The sequence below is a fragment of the Talpa occidentalis genome, unplaced genomic scaffold (assembly GCF_014898055.3).
Source record: "Talpa occidentalis isolate TD23 unplaced genomic scaffold, MPIMG_talOcc4v2.1 talOcc4.17, whole genome shotgun sequence".
Lineage (NCBI taxonomy): Eukaryota > Metazoa > Chordata > Mammalia > Eulipotyphla > Talpidae > Talpa > Talpa occidentalis.
In genome coordinates, this window is record NW_023601754.1 from 41,537,026 (window position 1) to 41,564,920 (window position 27,895).

General features: G+C 59.6%; 1 protein-coding gene across 2 annotated transcripts; it reads left to right on the forward strand.

Moving 5' to 3' along the window:
- The first annotated feature begins 587 nt into the window (after positions 1 to 587).
- Positions 588 to 27,624, forward strand: LTBP4 (latent transforming growth factor beta binding protein 4). 2 transcript variants are annotated; one of them, XM_037516591.2, is made up of 33 exons: positions 588 to 730; positions 2,554 to 2,612; positions 2,780 to 2,918; positions 3,353 to 3,462; positions 8,403 to 8,594; positions 8,782 to 9,029; positions 9,104 to 9,206; positions 9,525 to 9,599; positions 9,687 to 9,809; positions 10,323 to 10,487; positions 10,962 to 11,111; positions 11,537 to 11,908; positions 12,498 to 12,629; positions 12,714 to 12,839; positions 13,322 to 13,447; positions 13,878 to 14,120; positions 14,511 to 14,636; positions 14,724 to 14,843; positions 15,484 to 15,612; positions 15,844 to 15,969; positions 16,387 to 16,509; positions 17,045 to 17,176; positions 18,496 to 18,627; positions 18,722 to 18,847; positions 20,588 to 20,734; positions 21,957 to 22,232; positions 22,485 to 22,556; positions 22,811 to 22,939; positions 23,112 to 23,258; positions 24,234 to 24,386; positions 25,311 to 25,691; positions 26,020 to 26,172; positions 27,217 to 27,624. In XM_037516591.2, the coding sequence occupies exons 1-33, from the start codon at positions 588 to 590 to the stop codon at positions 27,369 to 27,371; spliced, it is 5,133 nt and encodes a 1,710-aa protein (XP_037372488.1). In that variant the 3' UTR covers positions 27,372 to 27,624. The 2 variants fall into 2 exon arrangements, with proteins under 2 accessions (XP_037372488.1, XP_037372489.1); XM_037516592.2 differs by lacking the exons at positions 588 to 730; positions 2,554 to 2,612; positions 2,780 to 2,918; positions 3,353 to 3,462 and adding an exon at positions 4,671 to 4,920.
- Positions 27,625 to 27,895: the final 271 nt, after the last annotated feature.

Consider the following 27,895-nt stretch of genomic DNA (forward strand, 5'->3'; position numbering starts at 1 on the left):
TGGCTGAGGACTGCTTCATAGGTTGCGTCTTAATCCCTGCGCCACCAGGGAGGCCCCCTAATGTAAAATTTATGCACTGCCCCCAGAATCCTGAGTCTCTCCCGTGAGAAATGGGCACCTGTGAGAGTTTTGACATCTGCACCAGTCAGGGAGCAAATTTTAATCGCGTTGTCGCTCAACTGTGAGCAGAGATGATGCCTGCGAGTGGGATCTAGTTTAGGGGTCCCCGCCCACCGCCTTCACATCCCTCCCCAGTCATGGGAGGGGTCTCAGTACCTCCACACTTGGAGCCTCTCCTCGAAAGTGTTCACTGGAGCGCCCCACCAAAGCACGGAGGACTCCAGGCCCCAGCGCCCCCCTCCCGGCACCTGTGCCTCGAGCCCCTCCCCTGCCGCCTGCTGATTGGCCGCGCAGGCAGGGCCCCCTGCCGGCACCGCGCTCGGATTGGTGGGAAGTTCGCAGCCCGCGGCTGGGACGGCGGAGAAATTGAGTCGGTCTGGGGCGGGGGCGGGGGCGGGGGCGGGGCCGCTCGGAGCTGGACCTGCCGGACAGACGGTCCGCCCGAGCAGGACTCCACGCCTGACACGATGCGGCAGCCCGGCCCCAGCGGCGGCTCCCCCCTCCTGCTGGTGCTGCTGCTACCGATGCTCGCAGCCGTCGCCGCGTCCACCGCCAGCCCCAGCCCTCGCCAGGCCGTCGAGGCTGCGGTGGTACCGGGCAGCCCGGCTGGGTAAGCCCCGCGCGAACCCCTCTGCCTCGCGCCGCCTCCAGCCAAGATGTCTGGTGGCCCGGGAGTACCAGGACTTTCGGAATTAGGGGAATTAGAACTCACTGCCTCGGGTGGGGAATGAAAAGGCCCAGAACCACTGACTTGTGAAGGCCCTCAGCTCTGTGTGGGTTAGAATCTGAGGTTTTGAGGGGCAGGAGTCCCCTTGGGTGTGCTGGAGAGGGCTCCAGGCGAGTCTAGGGTTTATTTGGAGAAGGGTCACCCGTTTATGTAAGGATGGGACTCTGAGTTCTCTTAGGGTGATAAGTAGGGGGGAGCCCTCGCTCACCTAGAGTTTCCCAGGTTTCTTGGGTGCTTAAGGAGGAGGAGTATGGAAGATGGTGGAGAGGTTTTATTCGCGAGTGAGATGTTCTGGGGTTTTGGGGGTGACTGGATTAACTAAAAGGGACCCTTGGATTTTCCTGAGCTTAAGAAGGCCTGGGCGCTTTGGTTGAAGTGGAGGGGCTTGTGGGGAGTTGTGCGGGGAGGGGGTGTCCTCATATTTCAGTAGGATTGGGGATGCTCTTGTGTCCTAGAATTAGAGGGCTCGGGGCTTGAATGGAGAACCAGTGATTTCTGGGTGAGAGATGCAAAATTTCTTATAGACTTGGGGGTCACAGCCACCTTTCCTGTCTGAGGGCGACGAGTTCTAAGGAAACAGCCCGCCCAACACCCCCAGCCCCCGCCCAGCGGCCCAGCGGCCCAGGCTGCGTTACAAAGGCCCCGGGCTTCGCTCCCGCCTCGGTCTCTGCGAATGCGTTTAGTAACCCGAGCTGCTCCGGGGGCGGGGCTGGGAAGGGGTTAACCCGGAGAAAAGGCGGGAGGGAGGACGGAAATTTCGGGGAGTCACGGAGACTCCCACCCAGGCACCGTCTTCCTCCACTGGGCCCCCCTCCTCTGGAAAGAGCCCACGGGCCAGATGCCCCTTCACGGTAGCCCCAGATGCCCCTCTCTCGGGGCTTGCGCTCGTGTCCCCGTTCTTCGTCCCCCTTAGCTGGGCAATAATGGATTTGTCTGGGGGGCCCCTTGCTTGGGACGCACTTGCGCCCAAGCGCTACCCGGAATCGGGGACCCTCTGGGCGCGGAGATTTCTCCAAGGACGGCTTCTTCCCCATCCCCCGTTCCTCCCCCCCGCCCCCTCGGCGGGAAACTGAGGCCTTAAGACCAGGAGAGGCTGACTCCTGAATGCACAGCGTGCGAGGGCGAGAAGGGGCTAGGACTTGGGCCGCGGGCTTCCTAGTCTGGCACTGCGGCTCCTTGCGAAGCCCCCTCCAGCTCAGCCCTCTGCGGGACCCGCGGCCAGAGGAGGACCGCCCCCACCCCAGCGGCTGAGGCCCGTGGAGGTGGCGCCACCTGCCGGTCATGTGCGGGATGACGGCCGAGTCCGGGCCTGGGAAGTGCGGGGCAGGCGGGGTTCAGAATGCCCAGACAGTGCGGGCTTGCAGGGCGCTTAGAAATCCTCTTTGAACTTTAAAAAAAAAAAAATCATTATTAAAAGACTTTAAAATGTATTTTGCAATATGATCTTACTGCCAACACACTTCAGCAGGCAAATAAAAGTAAGATTGCTCTGTGACCTTCATCCCTGGAGAAATGAAATAAAATTGCCTCCCTCTGTACAGAGCAGGAAACTGAGGCATGGAGGGTCATGCCTCCAATTCGTCACTCATCTCTTTGGAGCACTCTCAAGCCTTATCTTGGCTTTAGCTCGCCTATCCTCCATTGCCCTTCTTTGGGGGTGTTTAGAGCCATAGCAGCCCGAGTGACCTCCCCACCTCTATTTATAGTGTTACTGCTTGTCGCTGTTGTCCAGGCCGACCGCCCAGGAGGAGCCGCTGCTTCAGAGGTGGGTTTCTCTAGGGGGGCTACAGGAAAAGGGTGAAAGGACATAGGAGGGAAGGGACTGAGACCTCCCTTCTTCACCCCTCAAGCCAGCTGGAGAGCTGGGTGCACTCGGTGGCAAGAGGAACTCGGCCTCTTCCTCCTCCACTTAGTCCCTGGCTGTCTCCAAAGCCTCCTGCAGGCTCCAGAACTGTCCACCAGAAAAGTGTGCAGGCTCTCAGCGGTGCCCCACCCCAGTGCCCCCATCGCTTCCGAGCCCCAGCCCCAGCGTGAAGAAGAGACAGGTGTCCCTTAACTGGCAACCACTGACGTGAGTGTGTGATCCCTGCCCCATGACTGTGCCCCTGAGCTTCCGGCTCACCTTTCTCTCTCCTCCCCCCAACACACACTTGTTACCTTCTCTTTTCCTGCCTGTCATATTCTGTGCTTTTAGCCTTTATCTGTCTCCAAGCCCCTCTCTCTGTCTTTTCCATCTGTCTCCTTCCAGTTCTCTCGATACTACCTGTCTCTTTCCTGGTGTCTCTGCCTCTATTCCTTCACTCCCTTCAATTCTGTTTTTCTCACCAGCTTCCTCTCTGTCTCCCAGGCTCGAGAGAATGCCCAAGTCCTGGTCCCCAAAGGGATAGGGGGTGGGGAGGGCAGAGCCGCTACTGGGTGACCTCCTAGCGTGGGAGGGCCCCTCGAGGGAAGGGGGGGGTCAGCCTAATGGCGATGACAGCTCCTTCTCTGCCACCTCCCACCCAGGCTGCAGGAGGCCCGAGCTCTACTGAGGAGACGCAGGCCCCGCGGGCCAGGGGGCCGATCACTGCTGAGAAGGAGGCCCCCACTGCACGCCCCTGCCGGCCAGGCCCGGGGTAAGAACATCCGCCCTTCCTCCGCCCCGGGGGCGGGGGTTCCGGGCCAGATAAAGTCGTCTGGTTCCCACGGTCAGGCCGCCGCCTCGCCACCCCTCATTGTAGCTCGGCCCCCCACCCCAACCAGGACGCAGCCCCCTCTAGGGACCCCGGCGTCCGGCCGGGAGAGGTGAGCCCAGGACAGAACCAGACGCCAGCCAGAGGCGCTGACCCGCGGGGGTGGGGCCGGGAAGCCAGGCGTCCCGGCTCCCCGCGGCCAAAGAGGGGGGCGCTGTCCCGGCAGAGCTCAGTCGAACTAGCCCAGACAACAAAAGCGATTGTACGCGTTGGCGCCTGCCCAGTCACCGAATGCCCAAAATTTCTTGGCGGCTAGGGTCCAAAGGCCTCCCCTGCTTCCCCAGCCCTCCTGCGGCCGTCCTCCCGCCCCAACGCGCAGCCCCCTGGGCTAGCACACCTAGTCTAAATCACCCTCAGAAGTCCCCCTCCTGCTGTGGCCTTCTGCCCAGATGTGTCCCCTCCTTCCTAAAGTCTTCCAGATGTGGGCCTCTGGCCAGCTGTGAGGACCCCCGCCCACAGCCTTAATCCACTACTTCCCTTTATCCATTCTGACTTCTCCTACCAGGTGTGGGGGGTCCTGACCAGATGTGGCTGCATCCTCAAAGTTGGCCCCTCCCAGCGTCCTGCCTCAGGATCCAGACCCCCAATTCCTTCCTGTGCCCAGGTGCACGGACCCTTCCCTGCTTCCCAAATGTATCACCTGGCTGCCCAGATGTGCCAGGACAGCCCCCTATCCAGATGAAGTTCTTTCGTTGTGTCTAGGGCGGGGAATCAGCCTTTAGCCGTCTCCCCAAAGACGGCCCCCGCTGCTCTTTCCTCTTTGTGGACGCAGCCCTATCTGGGGAGAAACCCTCCCGCCCCCACCTGTTCCCTTCCCCACCACTCCCCTGCGGGCCCCATTCACTTGTCCGTGCGAGGAGGGGGCAGAGAGGGCGCCCCCCTCCCCCCTGCGAGTCTAGCGCCCAGCCCGCGCGCCTCTGGCTGAGCGCCCAGCCCCACGCGCCCCCGCGCGGCCGCCGGGGAGGGAGTAGTGGGGAGGGGGGGCCCTGAGCGGGGGCGCGGCCGCCCTCCCCCGCGGGCGGGCGGGCGGGCGCGGCCGGGCCCCTCCGGCGGGCTGGGGCGGCGGCGCGGCGGAGCGCGGCGCTGCAGCCATGGCGGGCGGCGCGCGGCTGCTCTGGGTGTCGCTATTGGTGCTGCTGGCGCTGCTCCGGCCGCAGCCCGGGCTGGGCCGGCCCCGAGAGCGCCTCCGCGTGCGCTTCACCCCGGCCGTGTGCGGCCTGCGCTGCGTCCACGGGCCCACCGGCCCCCGCTGTACCCCGACCTGCGCGCCCCGCAACGCCACCAGCGTGGACAGCGGCGCGCCCGGCGGGGCGGCCCCTGGGGGATCCGGCTTCCGCGCCTGTGAGTGCGGGGTGGTGGTCCCGAGGGAGGGGTGTCCAAGGGGAGGAGGATCCCCGGGGATGGGGGAAGATAGTTCCCCAGGGAGAGGAAGTCCAGATTCCGGTTGCAGTCGTGCTGGGGAATCCCTGGAGGTGTTTGAGGAAGGGAACCTCAAACTCCTTGTTTGGGGGGGTTGGGTCCTGAGGATCCAGATTATTTTGCAAGCACTGAGTGTTCTCAGGGATCTGTGGCGTCCCACGTGAGGGGACTGGGGCCGGCTTTCATGCTTTTGAGTACCAACGACGGGGGTACCAGAACCGAGGGGTCTGGGAACTTTGGGGAAGCGGGCCAAATTTTGAGACAATGAGTGAGGGGTTTCCAGACACTGAAGAAGCACTTCAGAACTGGGGGTGGAGGGGGTGTCCCCGTTTCTGCGTCTTTGGATGGGAAGGATTAGCGGAGTTCGGGATGAGAGTGCCTGTGAGGAGGAGGGCTGGGTGAGGAAAGTTGTTGGGAGAAATGGAAGGAGGGTCTTTGCTGGACCCCGAGTTGCAAGGGTCCCACGTGGGACCGAAATCCAGACAGGAGGCTTAGGGGCAGGGGCGCCCCCTGGAGGCAGAGAGACAGAGGAGGGTGCACCCCAGGTACCCCAGAGATGAGGAGTTCAGGTGAGGCGAAGAGAGCAGGCCACCTGTTGGCCCTCGAGTGCAGCAGTGGGTAGGTTCTTGGGGTCCAGGCTTACCTGCCCCCCAACCCTGGAGCCCTCTGGAGTGGGGATTGGGGGCCCCTGGCGCCTAGAACTCGCCCGGCCTGGCTCCTAGCCAACCCAGCCCTGGCCGGCGTGAGCTCATCTCCCGCCTGAGACCCGCCTGCTGCCACTCCCTCTCCCCCCCTCCTCCCTCCGCCCTCCACTCCCTCCCAGCCCAGCCCCAAAGCGACCGTGCCAGGCGCCGTGCCCAGGCGGGTGCCAAGCCCCTGGAGGCACAGGAGGGGCCTGTGAAGGGGGGTGCTGACCTCGGCAGGACCCTGATGTCCTCAGCTCCTCATTCCTCCAGGGGCGTGGGGTGTGGAATTGGCCATGCCCTATCTAGCAGTGGCCCAGGCCTGGCGTCGGGGTCCTTGGGGAGCTTGACTGGGGCTTGCGTTGAAGCCAAGAGAAGGAGGGGAAATACCCTTGAAGGCTGGAAAATGCCCCCAGACCAGGTTGGATTACCAACCCTGCCTCCACCCATAGATCTTTCCTATTTTGGAATCCTGATTCCTAGTTAAGGCTCTCCTTGGCTTGCCACTCAGTCAAGAACCTCTGTTAGTGCACGCCGCAGTCCTGGCCTGACTCTCCTAACTGGAGGAACTCAGAGTCTCTGTTCTCAGACCCTGAGGCCCCCCCCCCCATCAACGTAATTCAGAGACCAGCCCCTCCTGTGTTTCCCTGCCATTCTTCTAATGTACTCCCCCCCCAAAAAAAAACTGTACCCCTCACCAGAGAACTCTGTAATAATGTCCCTTAGCTACTCCTCTCCATCTCCTGGAGAAAGCCCAGATTACAATCACCATAGCACCGCGACAGAGCCCAAGTCTAGCCCTCTCTCCTCAAGACTCCCATTTTCTTATGTTTCCAACTGATTCCCATTAGAGAGTCCCAGTTCCTGTCTAACTCCTGCTCTTCAAATTCACCAGGAGCTTCTGGATCCATCAACTTCAGAGAACCCCTGAGTTGGTGTTTAAAAAAAAAAAAGATTTATTCATTTATCAATACAAGAACTGGGGTACAGGCCAGAGGCGCCCGGGGCAAGAGGTGGCGGTGAGAGGATTCGCCAGAGACAGAGTGGGGAGCAGAACAGGCAGCATGACTGAAATGCACTGCTGAGGTGAGCAGGAGTGGTCTGCTGCACCATGTGGGTAGCTCCCTGGCCGGGGATCGAACTTGTGCTGCAGTGATTGCGGATAGCTTCATAGGTTGTGTCTTAACCTCTTGTGCCACCAGGGAGCCCCCCCCCCCCATTGGTCTTGATCAGCTGATTCTGCTGGCAGGACTCTAGGTGCTGTGCTCCCCCCACGTAGCCATTAACCAAAACACAAGGCATCTATCCTTTCACTGGGAGGGAAGAGGGATTTCTTATTTTAGGGTCTTCCCAGACAACTGAGGCTTTCATGTGCTGGAACGCCCCAGAATTTTGCTTCTCTGTTTAAAGCCTGTTCTCAGCAATCTCAAATTGGCCATCCCCTAGAAGGCCTTAGAGCAATTTTGTAGCTAACTCTCCCCAAAAGGACCTAAGGGCACTGTTTCCTCCCAGCGAGGCTTCCTTTCCACTCCACAGTGAACCACCTTTGAGCCCCGGAGTTCTGTCCTCTAGCTGATCTCTCAGCAGCCCAGTTTCTTTACCTTTCTAAACTGAGGGGGCTTCTTCTATGCTTTCCCCTTTCTACTTGTCGCTCAGGGTCCCACACACCCGTTCCTGGACGGCCCCGGCCGCCAGCCCCCGTCCTCCCCTCAGTACAGCTGTTTCCAGCTGTTCTCGCCAGCCCCGGGGGAGAAAGGGGGGTTGCCCTCGCAGGACACGTCCGGCCTCCTTTGGCTCAGCGGGTCCGGGGCTCCCCAAGGGTCCGGAATGCGGAGCCACCGCCCTACCCCCGCCGCACCCCTCTCTTTGTTTACCCCGCCACACAGCTGGCAGTTCCCCGCCCCGAGGTGGCCTGGGGCCCAGCGAGGGCGCGCGGAGGGGAGCAGAGGCGCGCTCCCGCTCGTGGCGCCGCCCCGGGGCTACCGGAGGCGGGAAGGCAGAGCTGGGACTCGGGAGCCAGAGCCGGAGGGGAGGTGGGTGGAGACAAAGCTCGGCGGGCTGAGTCCTGAACGTCGCGGGGTGTGGCGGGAGGCTGGCGAGCGAGCGCGTCTGGGCAAATCGGCGCGAGGAAAGGTGCTGGCGGGGCGGGACCCCGCAGCTCCCTCGCCCGCAGCCGGGGGCCTGGAGCCCCGCGGGCCGGGCCGGGGGCGGGGCGTGGGGGCTCCACGGCCGGGGGCGGGGCCTGGGCGTCGCGGACCCGGCCTGGCGGGGTATGGGCGTGCCTAGAATTGTGGGGCGATCAGGCTGGAAAAGGGGGAGCGGTGCCGGGAGTGACTACTGTGTGGTTTTGGTCAGTGGAAGGGTCTAGCGCTGCAGCCGCGGGGCTGGGACCGCAGAAGCCCCAGACAGACGGCCGGAGGGGAAGGAGCTGGACGGAGAGGGTGCGGGCGGGGTGGGGGCCCCGCAGCCGGCGAGGGGCAGGGCGAGAAAATGAATGGAGAGGGCGTGGCCAGTCGGCCGGGCGGAGGCGCTCCCCGACGGAGGGGTGTACCCCGTGGTCCACGCCGAGGGCCAGGGTTGGTGAGGGCGGCACGAGACAGCTCAAGATGCCTTTGAGGGTATCGTTGCCCCGTCGGGGCCTGAGCTAGCTTGGGGGTACGGGCCCCAGGCGTGCCTGCCAGGAGGTTTGCCCACCCTGAACGTCCTCGTTCTCCCCCCCAGTCCTTTGTCCCTTGATCTGTCACAACGGCGGTGTGTGCATGAGGCCTGACCGCTGCCTCTGTCCCCCGGACTTCGCGGGCAAGTTCTGCCAGTTGCATTCCTCGGGCGCCCGGCCCCCGGCCCCCGCCTCGCCAGGCCTCACCCGCTCCGTGTACACCATGCCGCTGGCCAACCACCGCGACGACGAGCACGGTGAGGAGGGCGCGGCTGGAACCCCCCGCCCCGCCCCTGCTCTGTCCCGCCGCCTCGCCATTGCTCCGACCCCACCTTTCCTGTCTCCCCCTGAGTACCTTTCCTCAGCTCGCCCTTCGCCCCGTGCCTAGTCCCCGTCTGCACGAATCTTTGTGGACACCCTGTTGCCCGCCGTGCCCCCCGCCAGGCGTGGCGTCCATGGTGAGCGTGCACGTGGAGCACCCGCAGGAGGCGTCGGTGGTGGTGCACCAGGTGGAGCGCGTGTCCGGGCCCTGGGAGGAGTCGGCCGCCGAGGCTGTGGCGCGCGCGGAGGCGGCCGCGCGGGCGGAGGCCGCAGCCCCCTACACGGTGCTGGCCCAAAACGCACCCCGCGAGGACGGCTACTCGGATGCCTCGGGCTTCGGCTACTGCTTTCGGGAGCTGCGCGGAGCCGAAGTGAGAGGCGGCTGGTGGGGAGGGGCCGGGGCCGGCGGCCGCGCGGGGGCGCGCTCACCCAGCTCTCCCCGCAGTGCGCGTCGCCCCTCCCCGGGCTCCGGACGCAGGACGTCTGCTGCCGAGGGGCCGGCTTGGCGTGGGGCGTTCACGACTGCCAGCCGTGTTCGGGGTACCAGGGTAAGCCCAGGGCACCCCACGCCCCCGAGGAGCTCGGAGCTGGGGAGCGGTGAACCCCCCACCCCCCGTGCGTGGATCATCTCCGGGCTAGACCATTCCGATTTGGGAACCCCTTCTCCGTCCGCTTTCTGACTTTGGCTGCTCAGTCCTCACCCTGCACTGGCCCCACTCGGGCACTTCTGGAACCTCCTCATCAGCCCGGGACTGACCTTGCATTCAAATCACTCCCGGCACCTTTTAATCCTTCCCACCTATTTGGTCCCCAGCATTCAATTTTGGGTTCGCTGGCCCCTGGCCCACACCCTCCTCACTTCACAGGGAACTCCAACAGAGTGGGCGCCCTTGATGGACCTTGTCCAACCGGTTTTGAAAGAATTAATGGGTCCTGCGAAGGTGAGATGAAGAAGGGGCTTGACTTGAGGGGCGGGCATGGCAGGGAGCTAGCTTCCCACGCCCGCGCTATCAACCCCGACCCCGCAGATGTGGACGAGTGCGCCACAGGTGGGCGCTGCCAGCACGGGGAGTGTGCGAACACGCGCGGAGGGTACACCTGCGTGTGCCCGGATGGCTTCCTACTCGACTCATCCCGCAGCAGCTGCATCTGTGAGCCACCCCGAGGGAGCTGAGGGGATTCCATGGCTATGACCCCCCTTCCCAGGCTCCATCCCAGAACACCCCTGGGCCTTTCATTCCTTTAGACACCCTCATATCATATCCCCCCCAGGCTCCCAAGTCCCTCCCCTGACTCTTAGATGGCCCTTAGAACATCTATGATTCTCATGCACACTCAGATTCCCTGGATCTTCTTCAGCCCCACCAAGAACCCCTCAAACCTTTTGGATCCAGATTCTTTCAGATCCCCATTTTCGTCAGCAATTCTCAGGCTCTCAAATCCCTTCACTTTCCTCAACTACCAGATCTTCAGATCCTGAGATCCTTCCCAGATTCTCTCATTCACCCCTCAGATTCTCCAAACCCTTATCAGACCCCTCAGCTCTCCTTGGGACCCTCTCACACCCAGTACACCCTCCTGGGGATCATTCTCCTGCCTGGAGGACTGCCTGGTTCCTCTACCCTCCCTGCCCTACTCTGAAGAATTTCCTCCCGGTCCCCCAGCCCAACACGTGATCTCAGAAGCCAAGGGGCCTTGCTTCCGCGTGCTCCGCGATGGCGGCTGCTCGCTGCCCATTCTCCGCAACATCACCAAACAGATCTGTTGCTGCAGCCGCGTGGGCAAAGCCTGGGGGCACGGCTGTCAGCTCTGCCCACCCTTCGGCTCAGGTGAGCACCTCCAGCCCTGCTATCTAGTTACAGGACTCACTCTAGACTCTGCCCCCCGATGTTGAAGCTCCAGGTCTTCAGACGAGGCTGGATCCTAGCCTTGGTCTCTCCCCAGCCTCAGACACTGGCTATCCTCGGAGACACGCTCCATCCTGGAACCCATGCTATCCCTGGCCACACCCACCCAGTAGACACCCCTCTTGAAGTTAGGATGCCTGCCCTCTCCAAGTCCTCAGCTCCTGAGACTCTGCCACAGCTTACACTCAACGGGCCGGCCCCAGACACGCCCTTGCAGGCAACAGCCTTGGCAATTTTAGTTGATGCCAAAAACCAAAACCACCTTCCCCTTCAACCAACCTGTTTACCGGCTTTCAACCCAGTCTTCGGCCCAGACCCCACCTTCAGCCTCCCCCCATCATCACAAATAGAAAACCCTCACCTCTCTCTTTCTTTCCTTCCCTTTCCTGTTCGCAGAGGGTTTTCGGGAGATCTGCCCTGCTGGACCTGGCTACCACTACTCGGCCTCCGACCTCCGCTACAACACCAGACCCCTGAGCCAGGAGCCACCCCGAGTGTCCCTCAGCCAGCCCCGTGCTCCATCCTCCACCTCTCGGCCACCTGCAGGTGAACTAGGTTCTGGAGGAGGGGGTGTCATCTCCAAGGGGTTGCCCAGGCCATAGGGAAAAGAGGCTGCCCAGGAGTAGGGATGCTCAAATCCAAGTCTCTACCTGTTGATACCCATTCTCTTTTTTAAAAAAAAAATTTATTTATGCGTATAAGAACTGGGGTACAGGCCAGAGGCACAGAAAGGTGAGAGGATTCACCAGAGACAGAGCAGGGAACGGAACAGGCAGAGTGACTGAAATACTGCTGAGGGGAACAGCAGGCAAGACAGGAGAGGTCTGCCATGCCATGTGGGTAGCTCCCTGGTCGACTCATGCTGCAATAGCTGCAGATAGCTTCATAGTGCTGACGCTTAACCCCTTGCTCTACCAGGGAGGCCCCTGATACCCATTCTTTACTAGACTTTCTGCCCACCCATTTCTCAGAGCCCAGACCTGAAACCAGGCCTGAGCGAAGGCCAGAGTCTAGACCCGAACGCCGGCCAGATATCCCACCAGAACGACGACCAGAGACCCGACCTGAAAGTCGGCCCGACACCCGGCTTGATCATCGGCCAGAGACACGGCCTGATCGTCGGCCTGACGCCCGGCCTGATCATCGGCCAGAGACACGGCCTGGTCTTCGGCCTGACGCCCAGCCTGATCATCGGCCAGAGACATGGCCTGATCGTCGGCCAGAGACACGGCCTGATCGTCGGCCTGACACCCGGCCTGATCGTTGGCCAGACACCCGGCCAGGCCCTGAGCTTCCCCTGCCCAGCATCCCAGACCGGACTGGTCCTGAGGCCCCCGAATCAGGTGTGCTAGAGGGAAATGAGGGTGTTAATGGGAGGTAGTAAAGGTGAGGATCATAGGGGAGGGTCCAAGGTGAAGATTTCAGGATAGAACAAATAGGTACATCACAGCTAGAGGAATTAAGAAATGGAAAGAGATAAAGGCTTGGAGGGTTGGTTGGTGCTTTCATCAGGAGCTGGAGTTGGACAGACCTGTCAAGTGAATGAGTCATTTAATCTCCATGAGCCTCAGCTTCCTCATCTGTAAAGTGGGTATCATAGTGAGGACTCAGTGAGCTCTGTGGAGATCACTAAGTGCCCAGTTAATGTTAGGCAAATAATTGTTTTTCAGAGGGTACTGGAAATATAGTTCAGGCAGAGGATTGGAAGCAAAATATTCCACAATGGAAACTTTGGGGTCGCATTATGGGATGATCCTGGCTGAGAATCTGATGAGACTGTCCATGATAAAGGAGAGGAGGGTCAGAGGCAGAAGACTTGGGGAGGGACATCCACAAGGCTGTTTGAGGCAGAGAATCTGAGGGGATTGTACTGGGATAAAAGGGACAGAGGATTCAGAGATGGGGGAACCCTGGTTGACTGGACCCCCCCAGGTCCCTCCGTGGGTGTCTGTCAGCGCAACCCCCAGGTCTGCGGCTCAGGACGGTGCATCCCACGGCCCAGTGGCTACACCTGCGCCTGCGACTCCGGTTTCCGACTCAGTCCTCAGGGCACACACTGTATCGGTGAGCCAGGCAGACAGGGTGGGCGGCAGCAGGATGGGGGTGCTCTGCCAGTCACCTCCTTACCAGCCCCCTCTGTGTCCTCAGACGTGGACGAATGTCGCCGCGTGCCGGCGCCCTGTGTTCCTGGACGCTGCGAAAACACGCCTGGCAGTTTCCGCTGCGTGTGTGGCCCGGGTTACAGAGCCGGGCCCAGGGCTGGGGAATGCCTGGGTGAGAGATCGCCCCTCCTGGCCCCAGGCCCCTCCGGCCCCAGGCCCCACCCCGGCTCTGCTATGCCCTGGCCTGGCTCTTCGTTTTTTCCCCCACCAATCCCCTCCCCCCACCCCCACCCCCGTCCAGAGCCTCCCATATTCCTGCCCAGCCCCCCCAGTTCCCTCCTCTGGCCTGCAACTCCCGCAACCTAATTCTCTGATTCCTACCCTGCCGCAGCAGCGCCTTGTCCCGAAATCACCCCTTCCCTCGCTCCTGCTTTTCCTTTGCTGGGTTGCCAGAACGTCCCTTCCCGCCCTTGCTCTGCTCAGGCCCTGCCCTTCCGAAGTTCCCTTGGATCAAGGTCCCCTCCCCGCTTCTACCCCGTCAGGGTCCTGGCCTGCCCACCCCCGACCTGCCCCAGCCTGGTCCTCCACGCTGGGGTGTGGGAGGGGGCCGGTGAACGTCTCTCCCAGTGTCAGCCGCCCGCTTTGCGCCCGCAGACGTGAACGAGTGTCACCGCGTGCCGCCGCCGTGTGACCGCGGCCGCTGCGAGAACACGCCGGGCAGTTTCCTGTGCGTGTGCCCTGCTGGGTACCAGGCTCCCCCCCAAGGAGGCAGCTGCCAGGGTGAGGGCTTGGGAGGGGCGGAGCAGAGAGGACAGGGATGGGGGCGCGGGGTGGAGGGTGGAGTGGCAATGATGAGGTATGGAGAGCCTGAGCAGTCAGAGGAGGGAGGCTGGCAGTGGGAGAGGCCAGCTGCTGAGAACCACACGGCTGTGGTGGCTGAGAGACGGGCAGAGGGGCTCCGCCATGGCAAACAGAAAGTCTGTCGGGAAGACGGAGAGGATGGCGTGGAGGTGTCAAGTGAGGTGGAAGGGGTTCAGTGGTGGCAGGGCTCCTGCAGGCAGGCTGGAAAGGCAGAGGGACGGAGGATGGGAAGCAGCTTGATGCCGAGGTGGCAAAGTGATGGAGGATGGAAGGTTACAGCGACCGTCAGGGGAGCAGAGTGGGGGAGGGGGTGTAAGCGTGGTGTGACTCCAGCCCCTTGCCCACGCAGACGTGGACGAGTGCACCCAGAGCCCAGGCCTCTGCGGCCGAGGCGTCTGTGAGAACCTGCCCGGCTCTTTCCGCTGTGTCTGCCCGGCTGGCTTCCGGGGCTCAGCGTGTGAGGAGGATGTGGATGAGTGTGCCCAGGAGCCGCCGCCCTGCGGGCCAGGCCGCTGTGACAACACGGTGGGCTCCTTTCACTGCGCCTGCCCTGCTGGCTTCCGCTCCCGAGGACCGGGGGCCCCCTGCCAAGGTGAGAGCACCAAGCTCTAACCAGCTTCACCCCGGGCTGGAGAGCGGCATGGCTGCGGGTCAGAGTCAGGGTGATGGGGTTCACTGACGAGCACAAGGGCAGGGAGTGGGGTACTGAGAGGCTGGGGACGGTCCAACTCCAGAGTCATTTCCCCTTCAGATAGGAGGGTGCTCGCGGGACCTGAGGAGGGACAACTCTGAGGCAGGACAGTGTCCTGGCCTCAGCCTGGCAACGGGAGAGAACATTAACCGCGGACATGGGGCAGGAGCTTGTCCTCCCCGGGGAAGGGAACAAGTGTCTGGAATAGGCAGACTGGAATCCTCGGGTGGGTGGTGATGGCAGTGGGGATTGTCCCAGCCCCTCTTCAGTCTCTCTGTCCCTCTGCCCCAGATGTGGATGAGTGTGCCCGGAGTCCCCCGCCTTGCTCCTACGGCCGGTGTGAGAACACAGAAGGCAGCTTCCAGTGTGTCTGCCCCACGGGCTTCCAACCCAACGCTGCTGGCTCCCAGTGCGAGGGTGAGGCGGAGAGGGAAGGAGGATTGCAGATAGGTGAGGGGGACACTGGACTGCTCCTTCAAGGCCGCCCTCTCCCCTGCCCCCCAGATGTGGATGAGTGTGAGAACCACCTGGCGTGTCCTGGGCAGGAGTGTATGAACACACCGGGCTCCTTCCAGTGCAGAGCCTGCCCTGCTGGCTACCACCTGCAGCGTGGCCGGTGTGCTGGTGAGACCTGGCCCTGGCTGTGCCCCAGGGCCTGCATCACGTTCCCTGAGCCAGATCCTGAGCCCTGTGCTAGACCACACTACTGACCTGGCCCATAAACTCCTCCCCTGGACCTCAATCCCACAGAGACTGACAGTGACTCTTGGCCTCGATATGGGCCCCTGAGTGCAATTCCTGATCTGGACCAGGACCCTTGACCCTGAATGTGATTTCTCATATTCACCTATGAGACCCTTCCCTAGGGCCTGACTGAGTTCATGATCCCAAATCCCCATCCCTGACCCTCATTTGTCTCAGAACCTAGTCACTGACTCTGACCCCTGATTCAGCACAATGTCACCCTAGTTTCTAATACCTGACCCCTCACCCTAATACATTTCTGACCTGTCCCAGTCACTGCATCTGACCCCAGGTTCTGCGCACAGGGCAGCTCCCAGAAACCCACACCCCCAGAACTCCCAGTCACTGCCCCAGAATGGGGGAATCTTGGTCTCTCCTACCCACCTCTCCCATGGAGCCTTCAACTCAGATCCAACTTAAGACACTTCTCACCTTCTTCAGGCTCTCTGCCCCGAGGCCATTTCATGGTCCATTGAGCCCCTAGCCTAAACTTGCCCTTCTGAAACCCCGGTTCCCACAGATGTGGACGAATGCAGTTCGGGCGCCTCCTGCGGCCCTCATGGCCACTGCAGTAACACGGAAGGCTCCTACCGCTGCAGCTGCTCCCCGGGCTACCGGGCGCCCGCCGGCCAGCCGGGGCCCTGCGCAGGTGGGCAGCGCGGGGACGGGTGGGAGAGGCAGGGAGCGCGCCTGGGTTTGTGCGCCAAGTCCGCTGAGGGGCGGTGGGGGTTGGGGTGGCAGCTGGACTAAGGGCTGTGGGTGGGTGGCTGGGTGGAGCTTAGAAACCTGCCGTCCAGGCTGTGGCGCGGGACCAGGTTGTTGCCTTAGGCCTCAGGGTGCGGGGCTGTGACCCCACTGGCCTGTCTCTCGCATACCCTAGACGTGAACGAGTGCCTGGAGGGCGACTTTTGCTTCCCCCACGGCGAGTGCCTCAACACCGACGGCTCCTTTGCCTGCACTTGTGCCCCCGGCTACCGACCCGGACCTCGCGGAGCTTCTTGCCTCGGTCGGTATCCAGGGCCTGGGCCGGGCAAGGGTGGGCTTTTACCGGGATAAAGCAGGACGCGACAAGGCAGAATGGGGAGGCGGAATTTCAGACCCGTGTCTTCAAGCATCTCCTGCGAGAGGGGGTTGCAGAGCCTCCAGGCGTCAACCAGGGAGGGGGAGATTTGGAGGGGTCGGCGGCGGGGAGGACTTGGAGGGTCCGGAGGTGGGGGGGGCGGGGTCTGGAGAGTCGGACCGAGAATGGACCTTAGCGGGTCACAGGGGTGGGGCTTGCAGAGAAGGGAGGCGCCTAAGGCAGGTGGGGAGCGGCGCAGGAAAGGGTCTTGGAGCCAGGGGCGGGCAAAGGGCGGCCGAGGGGCGTGGCCCGGAATAGCCCGCAGAGGAAGAGGTGGGCCGGGTGTCCAACGCTGTCGCGCAGACGTGGACGAGTGCAGCGAGGAGGACCTCTGCCAGGGCGGCCTCTGTACCAACACCGACGGGTCCTTCGAGTGCATCTGTCCTCCGGGGCACCGCGCCAGCCCAGACCTCGCCTCCTGCCAGGGTGAGAGACCCCTCTCGGGCCTGATCCCGTTCTTCTCTACCTCCTGGTCTCCCCCATCTGCTCTTCCCCGGTGCTTGCTTTCCTGCCTCCCTCTTTTCTGCGGGGACTCCCCTCCTCTGCCTCCTTCCTTTCTTTCTCTTAGTCCCCCGTCTTCCATTTCTTTTTTGTTGTTATTGTTAGATTTATTTATTTATGCATACAAGCGCTGGGGTACAGGCCAGAGATGCAGGGGGTGAGATGATCCACCAGAGACAGAGTGGGGAGCAGAACAGGCAGACTGACTGAAATACCCTGCTGAGGGGAGCAGAAGGCGAGACAGGAGGGGTCTGCTGTGCTATATGTGGGTTGTTCCCTGGCCGGGCTGGGAATCGAACTCATGCTGTAGAGGCTGCAGATTGCTTCATAGTGCTGTGCTTAACCCCTTAGGCCACCAGGGAGGCCAGTCTTCCATTTCTGACTTGCCCTTCCTCCCAGTCTGCCTTGCCCCCCTGCGTCTTCTGCTTCCCCCATCTGACTGCCCTGCCTTACCCTGCAGATGTGGACGAATGTCGCGAGCGGGGCCCGGCCCTGTGCGGGTCCCAGCGTTGTGAGAATTCCCCCGGTTCCTATCGCTGTGTCCGGGACTGCGATCCTGGCTACCACGCTGGCCCAGAGGGCACTTGTGATGGTAAGACCCCTGTTCCACCCCAGACCACCCCCACGAGTTGTTGGAGGCAGCTCCCATGGGGACCCAGGAGGGGCTCCCTGTCTCTGTGGTGGAAATAAGCCACCAGGGATGGGAGGAAGAGGCCTGTCAGGAGCCAGGCCAAAGCTGGTTTCCAGAAGCAGCTCATGCCATTCCCCACCCTCTAAGGTAGGAATAATGCCCCACCCCCTTTAATCCACCTGTGGATTAAACAGTTTCTCCTTCCTCAGTCCCTTTCCTGGGGAAGTGCCTTCCCTTCCATCTCTCCAGATTCTGTCCTTTCCTGTTCCCCAGACTTCTCCAGCCCCAGGAAGGTAGAGCCCTGCCCCTTCCAGTCTCTTTTCTACCTTCAAGGCCTGTCCCTATTTTTCATCCTCTGCACTCCTATCTGTCCCTCACCTCTCACCCCTTCTACTTCTTTCTCTACTGAGCTCCAGCAGGTACTGACCAAGACCTGAGGTTAGGGTTAAGCTAAGTTGGGTTGTGATGGGGGGATTGTATGTGGATCAGCATTTAGTGGAACAAATGAAATGATAATGGGCTGCCTTTGGCTCTCTGGTTGCCAGACCTCTGGTTCTTTGTGTAAGCCTAGTTTTAGGGGATCTTATTCATTAATTCCACAAGAATTCATTAAGCTCCTGTTGCGTGCCATACATTGAAATACCACAGATAGTGACTAAAAAAAAAAAAAAAAGAACTGCCCTCATGGAACTGTGGGCATGGATTCGGGGGGCGGGGGGGAGGCGGGGGGACACACCAGAAGGTGTAAATCAAGATTCATTCAGCAAACAGGTTTGGGCACCTACTTTGTGTCAGGCCTAGGCCACAGCCTGGGGATATAATGAGCACCAAGGAAGATACATATCCCTGCTGCTGTGGAGTTTGCACTCTGGGGGGAGGAGGGGAGCTGAGGGAGGTGGATGCCAGTGAATACATGGATAATACAATGTCAAGGGTAAGAAGGAAAATGAAGCAGGATAGATGGACAGAGATGCCAGGGTAGTGGGGGAAGGGACACTAGGAGGGCTTGATCTAAATCCTTGAATGGAGGGAGGGAGGAACCCTGGTCATAGCTGAGGGAAGAGTGCCCTAAATGGAGGGAATAGCAAGTGTAAAGATTCCAAGGGGGTGGCCATGGGCTACTTGAGAAATGGCAATAAGGCCTTCAGTGTTATCAGTGCTTGTCAGTCTTTAGACGCTCAGACTCCTAGAATACCAGATTCACAAAGAGCTGGAAGCGGTGTCAGGGATGAATTCAGGTCGGTGACTCCCTCCCTCCACCCCGCCCCATCCTCCTGCAGATGTGGACGAGTGCCAGGAATATGGCTCAGCGATCTGTGGAGCTCAGCGCTGTGAGAACACCCCTGGCTCCTACCGCTGTGTACCGGCCTGTGACCCTGGCTATCAGCCCACGCCAGGGGGGGGATGCCAAGGTGGGTGTCCACTGGACACGGAGGGAGGAGGGGGGTGGGAGATGTGGAGGGGCAGAAGGTCCAGCAACAGCCTGACCATCTGACTCTCCTGCAGATGTGGATGAATGCCGGAACCGGTCCTTCTGTGGGGCCCACGCCGTATGCCAGAACCTACCTGGCTCCTTCCAGTGCCTGTGTGACCAGGGCTACGAGGGGGCGAGGGACGGGCGTCACTGCGTGGGTATGGGGCTCCCGGGGCAAGGGGGGCAGAGGGTGGGGAAGAGGTGGGCCAAGCCCTGCTCCTTTCCAGAGACCTGAACAAATGTGAACCTCAGAATTGGGCCGTTTAGATCTTGGAATATCAGCTCATCTCCGTATCAATCGGGACTGCCTGGTTGCAAGCAACAGAAACCCTATCCAATTTAATGAGAAGGAAGGCTTAAATAATACATGCATAAAGGATGCAATATGCACTAATCTTAAGTATATATGAACATTTCCCCCCACATTTTATGAGGAAACTTTCTAACCATACGGCACTTAGAAAGACGTATAGAATGAATGCCTGCATCCCCAGACTTATATTTTATTTATTTATTTTTAAAGATTTATTTATGCATACAAGAGGTGGGGTTTAGGCCAGAGGAGGGAAGGGGTGGGGGGAGAGAATTCGCCAGAGACAGAGTGGGGAGCAGAACAGGCAGAGACTGAAATACACTGCCGAGGGGAGCAGCGGGAGAGACAGGAGAGGTCTGCTGTGCCATGTGGGTCAGCTTCCTGACCGGGGATCAAACTCGTGCTGCAGAGGCTGCAGATAGCTTCATAGTGCTGAGACTTAGCCCCTTGCCTCACCAGGGGAGGGGGCCAGACTTACATTTTATTATACTTGTTTTTTCCCATCTATTTTCTACCTAATTTGAAGGATAGATTTAAAATTGAATTACAGGGCCTCCCCGGTGGCGCAGCGGTTGAGCGCTGGGTTGCGAAGCTGCCCGCGGCCTCTGCGGCGCCGGTTCGATCCCCGGCTGCTCCCCGGCCACCGGAGGAGGGTCCCACATGGCGTGCAGACCTCTCCTGCCACCCGCTGCTCCCCTCAGCAGTGTACTTCGGTCCTTCTGCCTGCTCTGCTCTCCGCTCTGGCTCTGGTGAATTCTCTCACCCTCCCGCGCTTCTGACTGTACCCAGTGCATGTATAAACAAAACAAACAAACAAACCAGCAAACAAATAAATAAAGCATGCCTCTATAAAAAAAAAAATTAAAAAAAAAAAAATTGAATTACAGGCATCAAGACTTCCCCCTAAATTCTTCAGAATCCTTATCATTAACCAGAGTTCTACAGGTCTTTACAAGTTACTTTCATTTGAAGTTTAATTTATAGACAGTGAAATCAAGGGTCTTAATTATACATTCTCTAAGTTTTGACAAATGCAAACACAACAGGCTTTATTTTGAGAATTAGAACTTGAAGTGCTGGGATATGTTTGAACTGACTTGATGCCAGAATTGTAACCTCAGCACTGCTTTCCTCTGTGGTAGTTATTTTCAGGCAGACTCTCTTTTCCCAGTGACCAAGGTGGCCCTAGTACCTCTGCACGTCTATCCTCAGCTTGGCAATGCTTTCCCTGTTACTTCCAGCAAAGTCCCAGGACTGGCTTTGATCGCCCCAGCTTGGGCACTGCCTGACTCTGAACCAGAGAATGCAGTAATGTTGTTGGCCGAACAAAGGCGTGTGCCCATCCAGTAGGGTAGATGAGGCCTACTCAAAACAGGTTGAAATGGAGGAGCACAGGGCCTCCAAGGAAAATTGAGTGTCTGTCACCAGAAGATTGGAGGATGGGATCTGGGCCATTACAAATAGCCATTATATTCTTTTCCTTTTAAATACCATTTATATTTGAAAGCTCAGACCTTTAGAACTTTGCAATCAATAGTAGCTTACAATCATTGACTCTCTCTTCCCTGTTGTCTCCTGCTCACAGATGTGAATGAGTGTGAAACACTACAGGGTGTGTGTGGAGCTGCCCTGTGTGAGAATGTCGAAGGCTCCTTCCTCTGTGTCTGTCCCACCAGCCCTGAGGAGTTTGACCCCATGACTGGACGCTGTGTTCCCCCACGCACTTCTGCTGGTGAGACGGATATCAGTGTCTATTTAACTGATGGCTGCTGGCCCTGCAGAAAAATACTGTGGCCCAGCCAGTCCTGATGTGGACAGCTATATTCAGTTAAATGCTATTGTTTGAAAGAGCAAAAAACTTTAGAACACATGGGTTAACCTGGGTAGTGGGACTCAGAGTCAGGAGAATGACAGTAGATCCTGGCCCTTACTTTACCTGCATTCAACCAATGTTCATGAGGAATCTACTCTGTTTAGGCCCTATTCTAAGTTCTAGGGACACAGTACTAATCAGGAAATACCAGTCAGTCTTCAAGGGGTTCACAATCCAGTGGGGGCAGACAGATGTATCACCAGATGGTAACAACCCAGAGAAACCAGGGATGCACAGATGAAACACAGAGAGAACAAAGCTGTGGTGGAGAGAGGGAGGGGGTGGGAATCCTGCCCCAGCCTGAGAGGAGAGTTAGGGAGGGCTTCTTGCAGGAGGTGATATCTGAACTGAGAACAGTAGGATGGGTAGAAATGAGTGAGGTAAAGGGGGTGAGGGAGGGCATTCTGGGCAGAGGCCTGGCATGTTTGCGGAACTAAGTTCAGGGAGGCATGATTTACAAAGCAGTGGAAGGGGTGGGAGAGAAGAGTTTCCAGGAGGCACGAGCCAAGTCATATCAACTTACCTTTGTCAGGAGGTTGGCCTTTTTCTGAGGGCACTCTGGCACCATGGAGGGTTTTGAGGGGTAGCGTCAAAATTTGAAACATCCTCTCTCTTCCACGTGAAGGTGGATCTGAGGGGGCTGGGGCAGGTACTGCTGGCTGAGAGGCAGGGGCCATGGAAGGGAGAAGGAGGAACACTCAAAAGACCAGGTTGTGAGGCTGCCTGGATAGGGAAAAGGTGTCCAGCATCAGGCCTCGGTTTGGGGATGAAGGCCAGGGTGTGACATGTGAGATGTGAGACCCAAGAGACCAGGGGAACGCGCTCCCTCCCTCCCTCCCTCCCTCCCTCCCTCCCTCCCAGACCTCAGCTGAGATGATGGGAAGTCTGCTGGGAGGGTGTCAGGTTGGGGCAAGAGATGCGGAAATGACAGGTGAGAAGGGGAAGAGACACAGAGGGGCTGGAAGTTTGGAGTCTGATTCGGCCTCCGATGCCTGGATGCCCTCTGGGCCTTAGTTTCCCCATCTGTAACATGGGGGCTGGAAGCTCAGGCCACACGGGCTAAAGTCCTTTGCCTCCCCAGGTACATTCCCAGGCTCGCAGCCCCAGGCACCTGCCAGCCCTGGTCTGCCAGCCAGACCACCCCCACCGCCCCCACCACCCCCGCCCCGCCGGCCCAGCACCTCCAGGCAAGGCCCTGTGGGCAGTGGGCGCCGGGAGTGCTACTTCGACACAGCGGCTCCGGATGCTTGCGACAACATCCTGGCGCGGAACGTGACGTGGCAGGAGTGCTGCTGCACTGTGGGTGAAGGCTGGGGCAGCGGCTGCCGCATCCAGCAGTGCCCAAGCACTGAGACAGGTGGGCATGGTGGGGGGGTCGATGGACACAGGGCCAAGGGTTTGGTTAGAATTGGTGGGACTGGGACTGGGACAGGGGACACATTTGGGCACAAGGCTGAGTGCTGGTACTGCAACAACAGTGAGCTGCCAGCCAGGTGGGTGCAGGTGGACATGAGGTAGAGAAGTGGGCAGAGGCTGCAGACTGGGGTGGTGAAGGGAGGGCATGGGACCGGTCCAGGGTGTCTGCATTCAGCCTCATCTCTGTGTGCAGCCGAGTACCAGTCATTGTGCCCCCATGGCCGGGGCTACCTGGTGCCCAGTGGAGACCCAAGCCTCCGGAGAGGTGAGGCCACACTTCAAGCCCCACCTACTCACAACCCCCATTCCAACCTGTCTGTCAGATTTCTTTATCTGTCTCACCCCGTTTCTCTGTTTTTCTTCCTCACCTCACTCCGGTCTGTCCTCGCCTCCCTGCTGCCATCGCTATTCCTCTTCCTTGGCCATGCCCTGAAGTCATACCCCAATGCAGCCCATCCTGCGCCCTGGCCTGCCCCCACCCCTCCCTGGGGGGCACGTCTCTGACTATCCTTCCCACAGATGTGGACGAGTGCCAGCTCTTCCGAGACCAGGTGTGCAAGAGCGGCGTGTGCGTGAACACCTCCCCGGGCTACTCCTGTTACTGCAGCAACGGCTACTACTACCATGCCCAGCGACTGGAGTGTGTGGGTACGAGGCCTCCGTCTTCCAGATCCACCCCCCAGTCTCCCCCCAAAACCTGGGCTGCCAGTTCCTCTCTGGAATGTGGCCACGGTCTGCCTGCGGGAAGTCCCTCCTGGCGTCCAGACCCCACCTATCACAGTGCGCTGAGGAAATGGCGCTCCCTCCACTGCCTCCCTAGATAACGACGAGTGTGCGGACGAGGAGCCGGCGTGCGAGGGTGGCCGCTGCGTCAACACCGTGGGCTCTTACCACTGCACGTGCGAGCCCCCGCTGGTGCTGGACGGCTCGCGGCGCCGCTGCGTCTCCAACGACAGCCAGAGTCTCGGTAACCCCGCCCCGCCCCTCCAGGCCCCGCCCCCGCAGAGGTCCCGCCCCTCCCCTCTCCAGGCCCCGCCCCCTCTCCAGGCCCCGCCTCCCTCTCCAGGCCCCGCCCCTCGCGCTTGACTCCGCCAGGTCCCCTCCAGCTTCATTTAGCCTGTGTCTCTAGATCAGACTCTGAAAAACCAGCTGGCCTGGTGGTTAAAGGCGAAGGTTCCAGAAAAGAAGGTTTAGAGAAGCCTGCCATTTACTGGCCCCGTGTGAACAACGGGCACGTTGCTGATCGCCCCTTCGGGCCCAGCTTCCTTTCTGCGCTATGGCAGCAGCCCCTACCTTATAGGGTGACTGTGAGGAATTCATTTTTAAGGGCAGGATGCATCCTGGTCTCACTAAGTGCCAAATGAGTGCTTCCTGTCATTTCCCTGCATAGCCATCTCTGTCCGCCTCTTGAGTTTCTGGCTTCAAGTTTTTGCTCTGAATGTATGATGCCGAATTTGTCTTTGTTCTAGGGCTTTGTCTTTCCATTTCTCCCTGCATCTTTGCTTTCCTGTTTTTCTTTAGAGTCTCTGACTCTTGGGATGTTTGCCCTGTCTTTTGGGTCCTTTCTTCCTCTTTTCACTCAGTCACCCAAATCCTCCCCCTCCCTGTCTTCCTTTAAACAATGCTCAGAGAGGAGGAGCATGGCCCCAGGTCACACTGCCTTCCAGAGGCCAGGCTCCACAGGATGCTCTCAGACCCCTCTCCCAGCCACCAGCCCCTCCTGTTCTCTCGAATCTGATAGCCTCGCACCAGACCAAGCCCTGTCCTCAATCCAGAACTCGATCCAGATCCTTGGAGCTATCTCGAGGGCTCCTGGGAGTCAGAGCACAGAAGCTGAGAAGGAGTGGGTGACAGGCGGAGCCGCTGGTTGGGCTGCTTCAGCAGGGAAGGAGGCCAAGCATCTGGGAGGCCCCACCCTGATAGATGCTTTCTCCTCCCTCAGACGACAATCTGGGAGTGTGCTGGCAGGAAGTAGGGGCTGACCTTGTGTGCAGCCGTCCCCGGCTGGACCGCCAGGCCACCTACACAGAATGCTGCTGCCTCTACGGCGAGGCCTGGGGCATGGACTGCGCCCTCTGCCCTGCCCAGGACTCAGGTACTGCCCCTCAGGCTCCGCATGCAGGTCCTCAGACACCCGATCTCAGACTTCACCTCCCAGATCTCCCCGAACTCAGGCCCCCACACCCAGCCCATCTATAGATCTTGGATCACACTCCAACAAGTCACATCCCCAATTCCTCCAAGTCTCAACCACAGTAACCCCACAGCCTGACTGGGCAGGTCCCATAAGCCCCTGAGATCTGGTCTCAGTCCCTCACTCAACTCCTGGTCTCTAAAACCCCATGACACCACTCATGAGATCCTGGCCTCCAAATCCTGTGTCCTCAGACCTCAGATACCTGTTGTTCAGACCCAGTCATCCTAGCTCACAGACGTCCCACTCATAGCCCCACAGATACACAAGTCCTAGTGCCTGGGACACCCACATTCAGGTGCCTGAGACCCCAACACACAGCCCTAGAGGCCCTCACATCTTGACCTTTAAAATCCCCGAGTTCCCCTATCTGCAGCCTTTGGGAACACAGTCCCAGTCCCCAACCTCCAGTTGGACGAGTCACATCCTCTTCTGCATCCTGAGGGCTCAGACTCTTAGTAGCAGTCCCTGGAATTGCCTAGTCTTGCTTCCTAAAGTTACCCCATCCCATTTCTGTGGCCCTCAGTCCCAGTTCCCATGCCCCTCCCCAATTCTAGCACTTAGACCCTGATTCCTAACTGTAATCCTTAGTATTTTTGACCCCAGGGCCTTGGAATCCCAGCCTGAGCCCTCAAACCCTCACTCATGGCTCCAGAAACCCCTGGACTCATCCTCCAATTCCAGCCTCTTCCTTTGCTCCCCCTCCCATGCCTCAGCCAAAGTCCCTAGGGGCTCGCTCCTGTGTGTTGGGGGTGGGGCTGGAGACCGTGAATGGTGGGTGCTGAAGCAAGTGGGGGCTGACTCCGGTTTGGCTCCTGTTCGCAGATGACTTTGAGGCTCTGTGCAACGTGCTGCGCCCCCCTGCCTACAGTCCCCCGCGGCCAGGTGGCTTTGGACTCCCTTATGAGTATGGCCCGGACTTAGGTCCGCCTTACCAGGGCCTTCCCTATGGCCCTGAGCTGTACCCGCCACCCGTGCTACCCTACGACCCCTACCCACCGCCCCCTGGGCCTTTCGCCCGCCGGGAGGCGCCTTACGGAGCACCCCCCTATGACATGCCCGACTTTGAGGATGACGGAGGCCCCTATGGGGATTCTGAGGCTCCTGTACCACCCGGCCCGGGCACCCGCTGGCGCTATCGGCCCCGCGAAACCCGGGGCTCCTTTCCAGAGCCTGAGGAGTCCCCTGAAGGTGGAGGCTACGCTGGTGAGCACTGTGGGCCCGGTGAAGGAAACGAGCGGGGAGAGGTGTGCAGATGGAGACAGGGAGGCAGGGGGAGGGATACAAAAGGAGAAGCCCGAGGAGAGGCAGGCTTGGAGCGAGGGAGCAACCGAGAGCCCCGAAGAGACTTACCCTGGGCCCCAGCTGGAAAGCCGGGGGAGCAGCGGGGAGCCTCCGGGCTCCACAGCGCCCCCTGGGGCCCCAGCGGGATGCACAGTTCGGACGGGAACGCGCTCAGCTGGGCTTGGGGCCGCATCTCAGGGCCATAAGCGCGGAAGACCGAGACCCTAACTGTGGAATGCATTTCCCCCAGGCGCCCTGGCTGGGCCCTACGAAGGTCTGGAGGCGGAGGAGTGCGGGATCCTGGACGGCTGCGCCCATGGGCGCTGCGTGCGCGTGCCCGAGGGCTTCACCTGCGACTGTTTCGACGGCTACCGCCTGGACATGACCCGCATGTCCTGCGTTGGTGAGGGGCGGGCCCCGCGTGCGTGGGGAGAGAGGGTGGGAGTCTTGACTAGGGGTGGGGGTCCACGACCCCCCGGGGCAGAGGCTCACTAAAGGGGATGGGCCTGCAAGGAGGGCGAAAGAAGAAATTCTGGCACTGGGATGGGGCTCGCCAGGCCGGGTCATGGGTGAGGAAATCGAAGCTTGACCACAGGACTGGAAGCAGAAAGAAAGGCAGAATCCTGCAGGTGTGAGTTTAAGGACTCCCAGTGCCACCTGGGGCATTTTTACTTGACCACTTTGCAGAGCTTCTGTCTTTCTGTTTGTAAAATGATATATTAATCCTGTCTGCCTAGTTTAAACGGTATTGAAGCAGGAATCAAGAACTCTGGGGAAGTTGGGGAGACTTCGGCGCAGTCCAGCCACTTGCTGTGTGACCCTAGACAGGTCAACATCTCTTGCTTCATTTTTCTTGTCTGAAAAACGAGCATAGTCATAGAACCCATTTCAGAGTCGTTTTGCTCTCCGTGAAAGCTGATTTATCATGATACTGAAGCCTACATGTAAACCGAGGCTCAGAAAAGAGAATTGAGTTGCCCAAAGTCTCACAGCCACCAAGCAGCAGGGGGCTGGGCACGCAGACTGTCTGAGGACCCACGGGGCTGGCTGTTGATATGGAATGGCCAGGGGCTTCCCTACCCTGGGCCTCTTTGAAACAGGATCACAGTACCTGCCTCATAGGGTCATAAGATAAGAAAGTTTACACAAGTTATGTGTTTCAAACAATGTCTGGCATAGAGCAAGCATCTGTTGCTGTTGATGTTGTCATCAGTATTCTTTCCTAACAAAAGCCTAGGCACTAGGGGATTCCATCTTACAGAGCACAAGCTGAGGCACAGAGAGGTTGAACCACCTGCCCAGACTCACACAGCCGGCTAGTAGTAGCTCCAGATTCTGGTGGCGTTGGATTCGCCTGCTAACAGGGGTTCAGCATCTACACTCTCAGGGCAGGACGGTCCCCAGATCCCCCAGTCCTGAGCAACACTCCTTGCATCCACCTCCCCAGACATCAACGAATGTGATGAGGCTGAGGTGGACTCTCCGCTCTGCATCAACGCGCGCTGTGTCAACACAGATGGCTCCTTCCGCTGCATCTGCCGCCCAGGATTCGCACCCTCGCACCAGCCCCACCACTGCACGCCCGCCCGGCCCCGGGCCTGAGCCTGAATCCCCCAGCAGCTCCCTCCCCGTGCCTGCGCACATGGGGCTCTACCTGTGCACGCGCCGCCCGCTGGGGCTAGTGCACATCTGGATGCCGGGCCTCTTGGCCCGTTAGATGGAAGGAGGGACCCCTTAACTGCTCCCACCATCCCAACCCTTCCTACCCACGCCGCTGGCTGGGACCTAGCCCAGGCCCCCCCCCCACCTTCACGTTCCTGTGCCTTTTTATAAAATTTTTCAATAAAAAACACCTATTTTGTACCTTTCGCCTCAGTCTGCCTTTGTTTCTCAAAGTCTGGCACCACAGTTTGTTCTTTGAGTCACTAAATTATATCCTGTTCTCACTGACTCACCCCTGTCTCTTAGGTTCGAGCCTCCCTTACTTAATTTGTCTCTCTCTTCTCTCCTCTCCCATCTTTCTGCTTCTTTTTCTCTGCCTAATTCCCTGTCTGTGTCATTCTGTGCCTCTTCCCCATGTCAGCTCCAGGAAAAGATAGGAGGGGGTAGTCTCTGGCCCGGCTCAG

Excerpts from the sequence above, each read along its gene's own strand:
- LTBP4 (XM_037516591.2), top strand. The coding sequence starts at position 588 with ATGCGGCAGCCCGGCCCCAGCGGCGGCTCCCCCCTCCTGCTGGTGCTG. Across the intron at positions 12,840-13,321 it reads CAGGGCTGGGGAATGCCTGG|ACGTGAACGAGTGTCACCGC; the intron begins GTGAGAGATCGC and ends TTGCGCCCGCAG. Across the intron at positions 26,173-27,216 it reads GACCCGCATGTCCTGCGTTG|ACATCAACGAATGTGATGAG; the intron begins GTGAGGGGCGGG and ends CCACCTCCCCAG.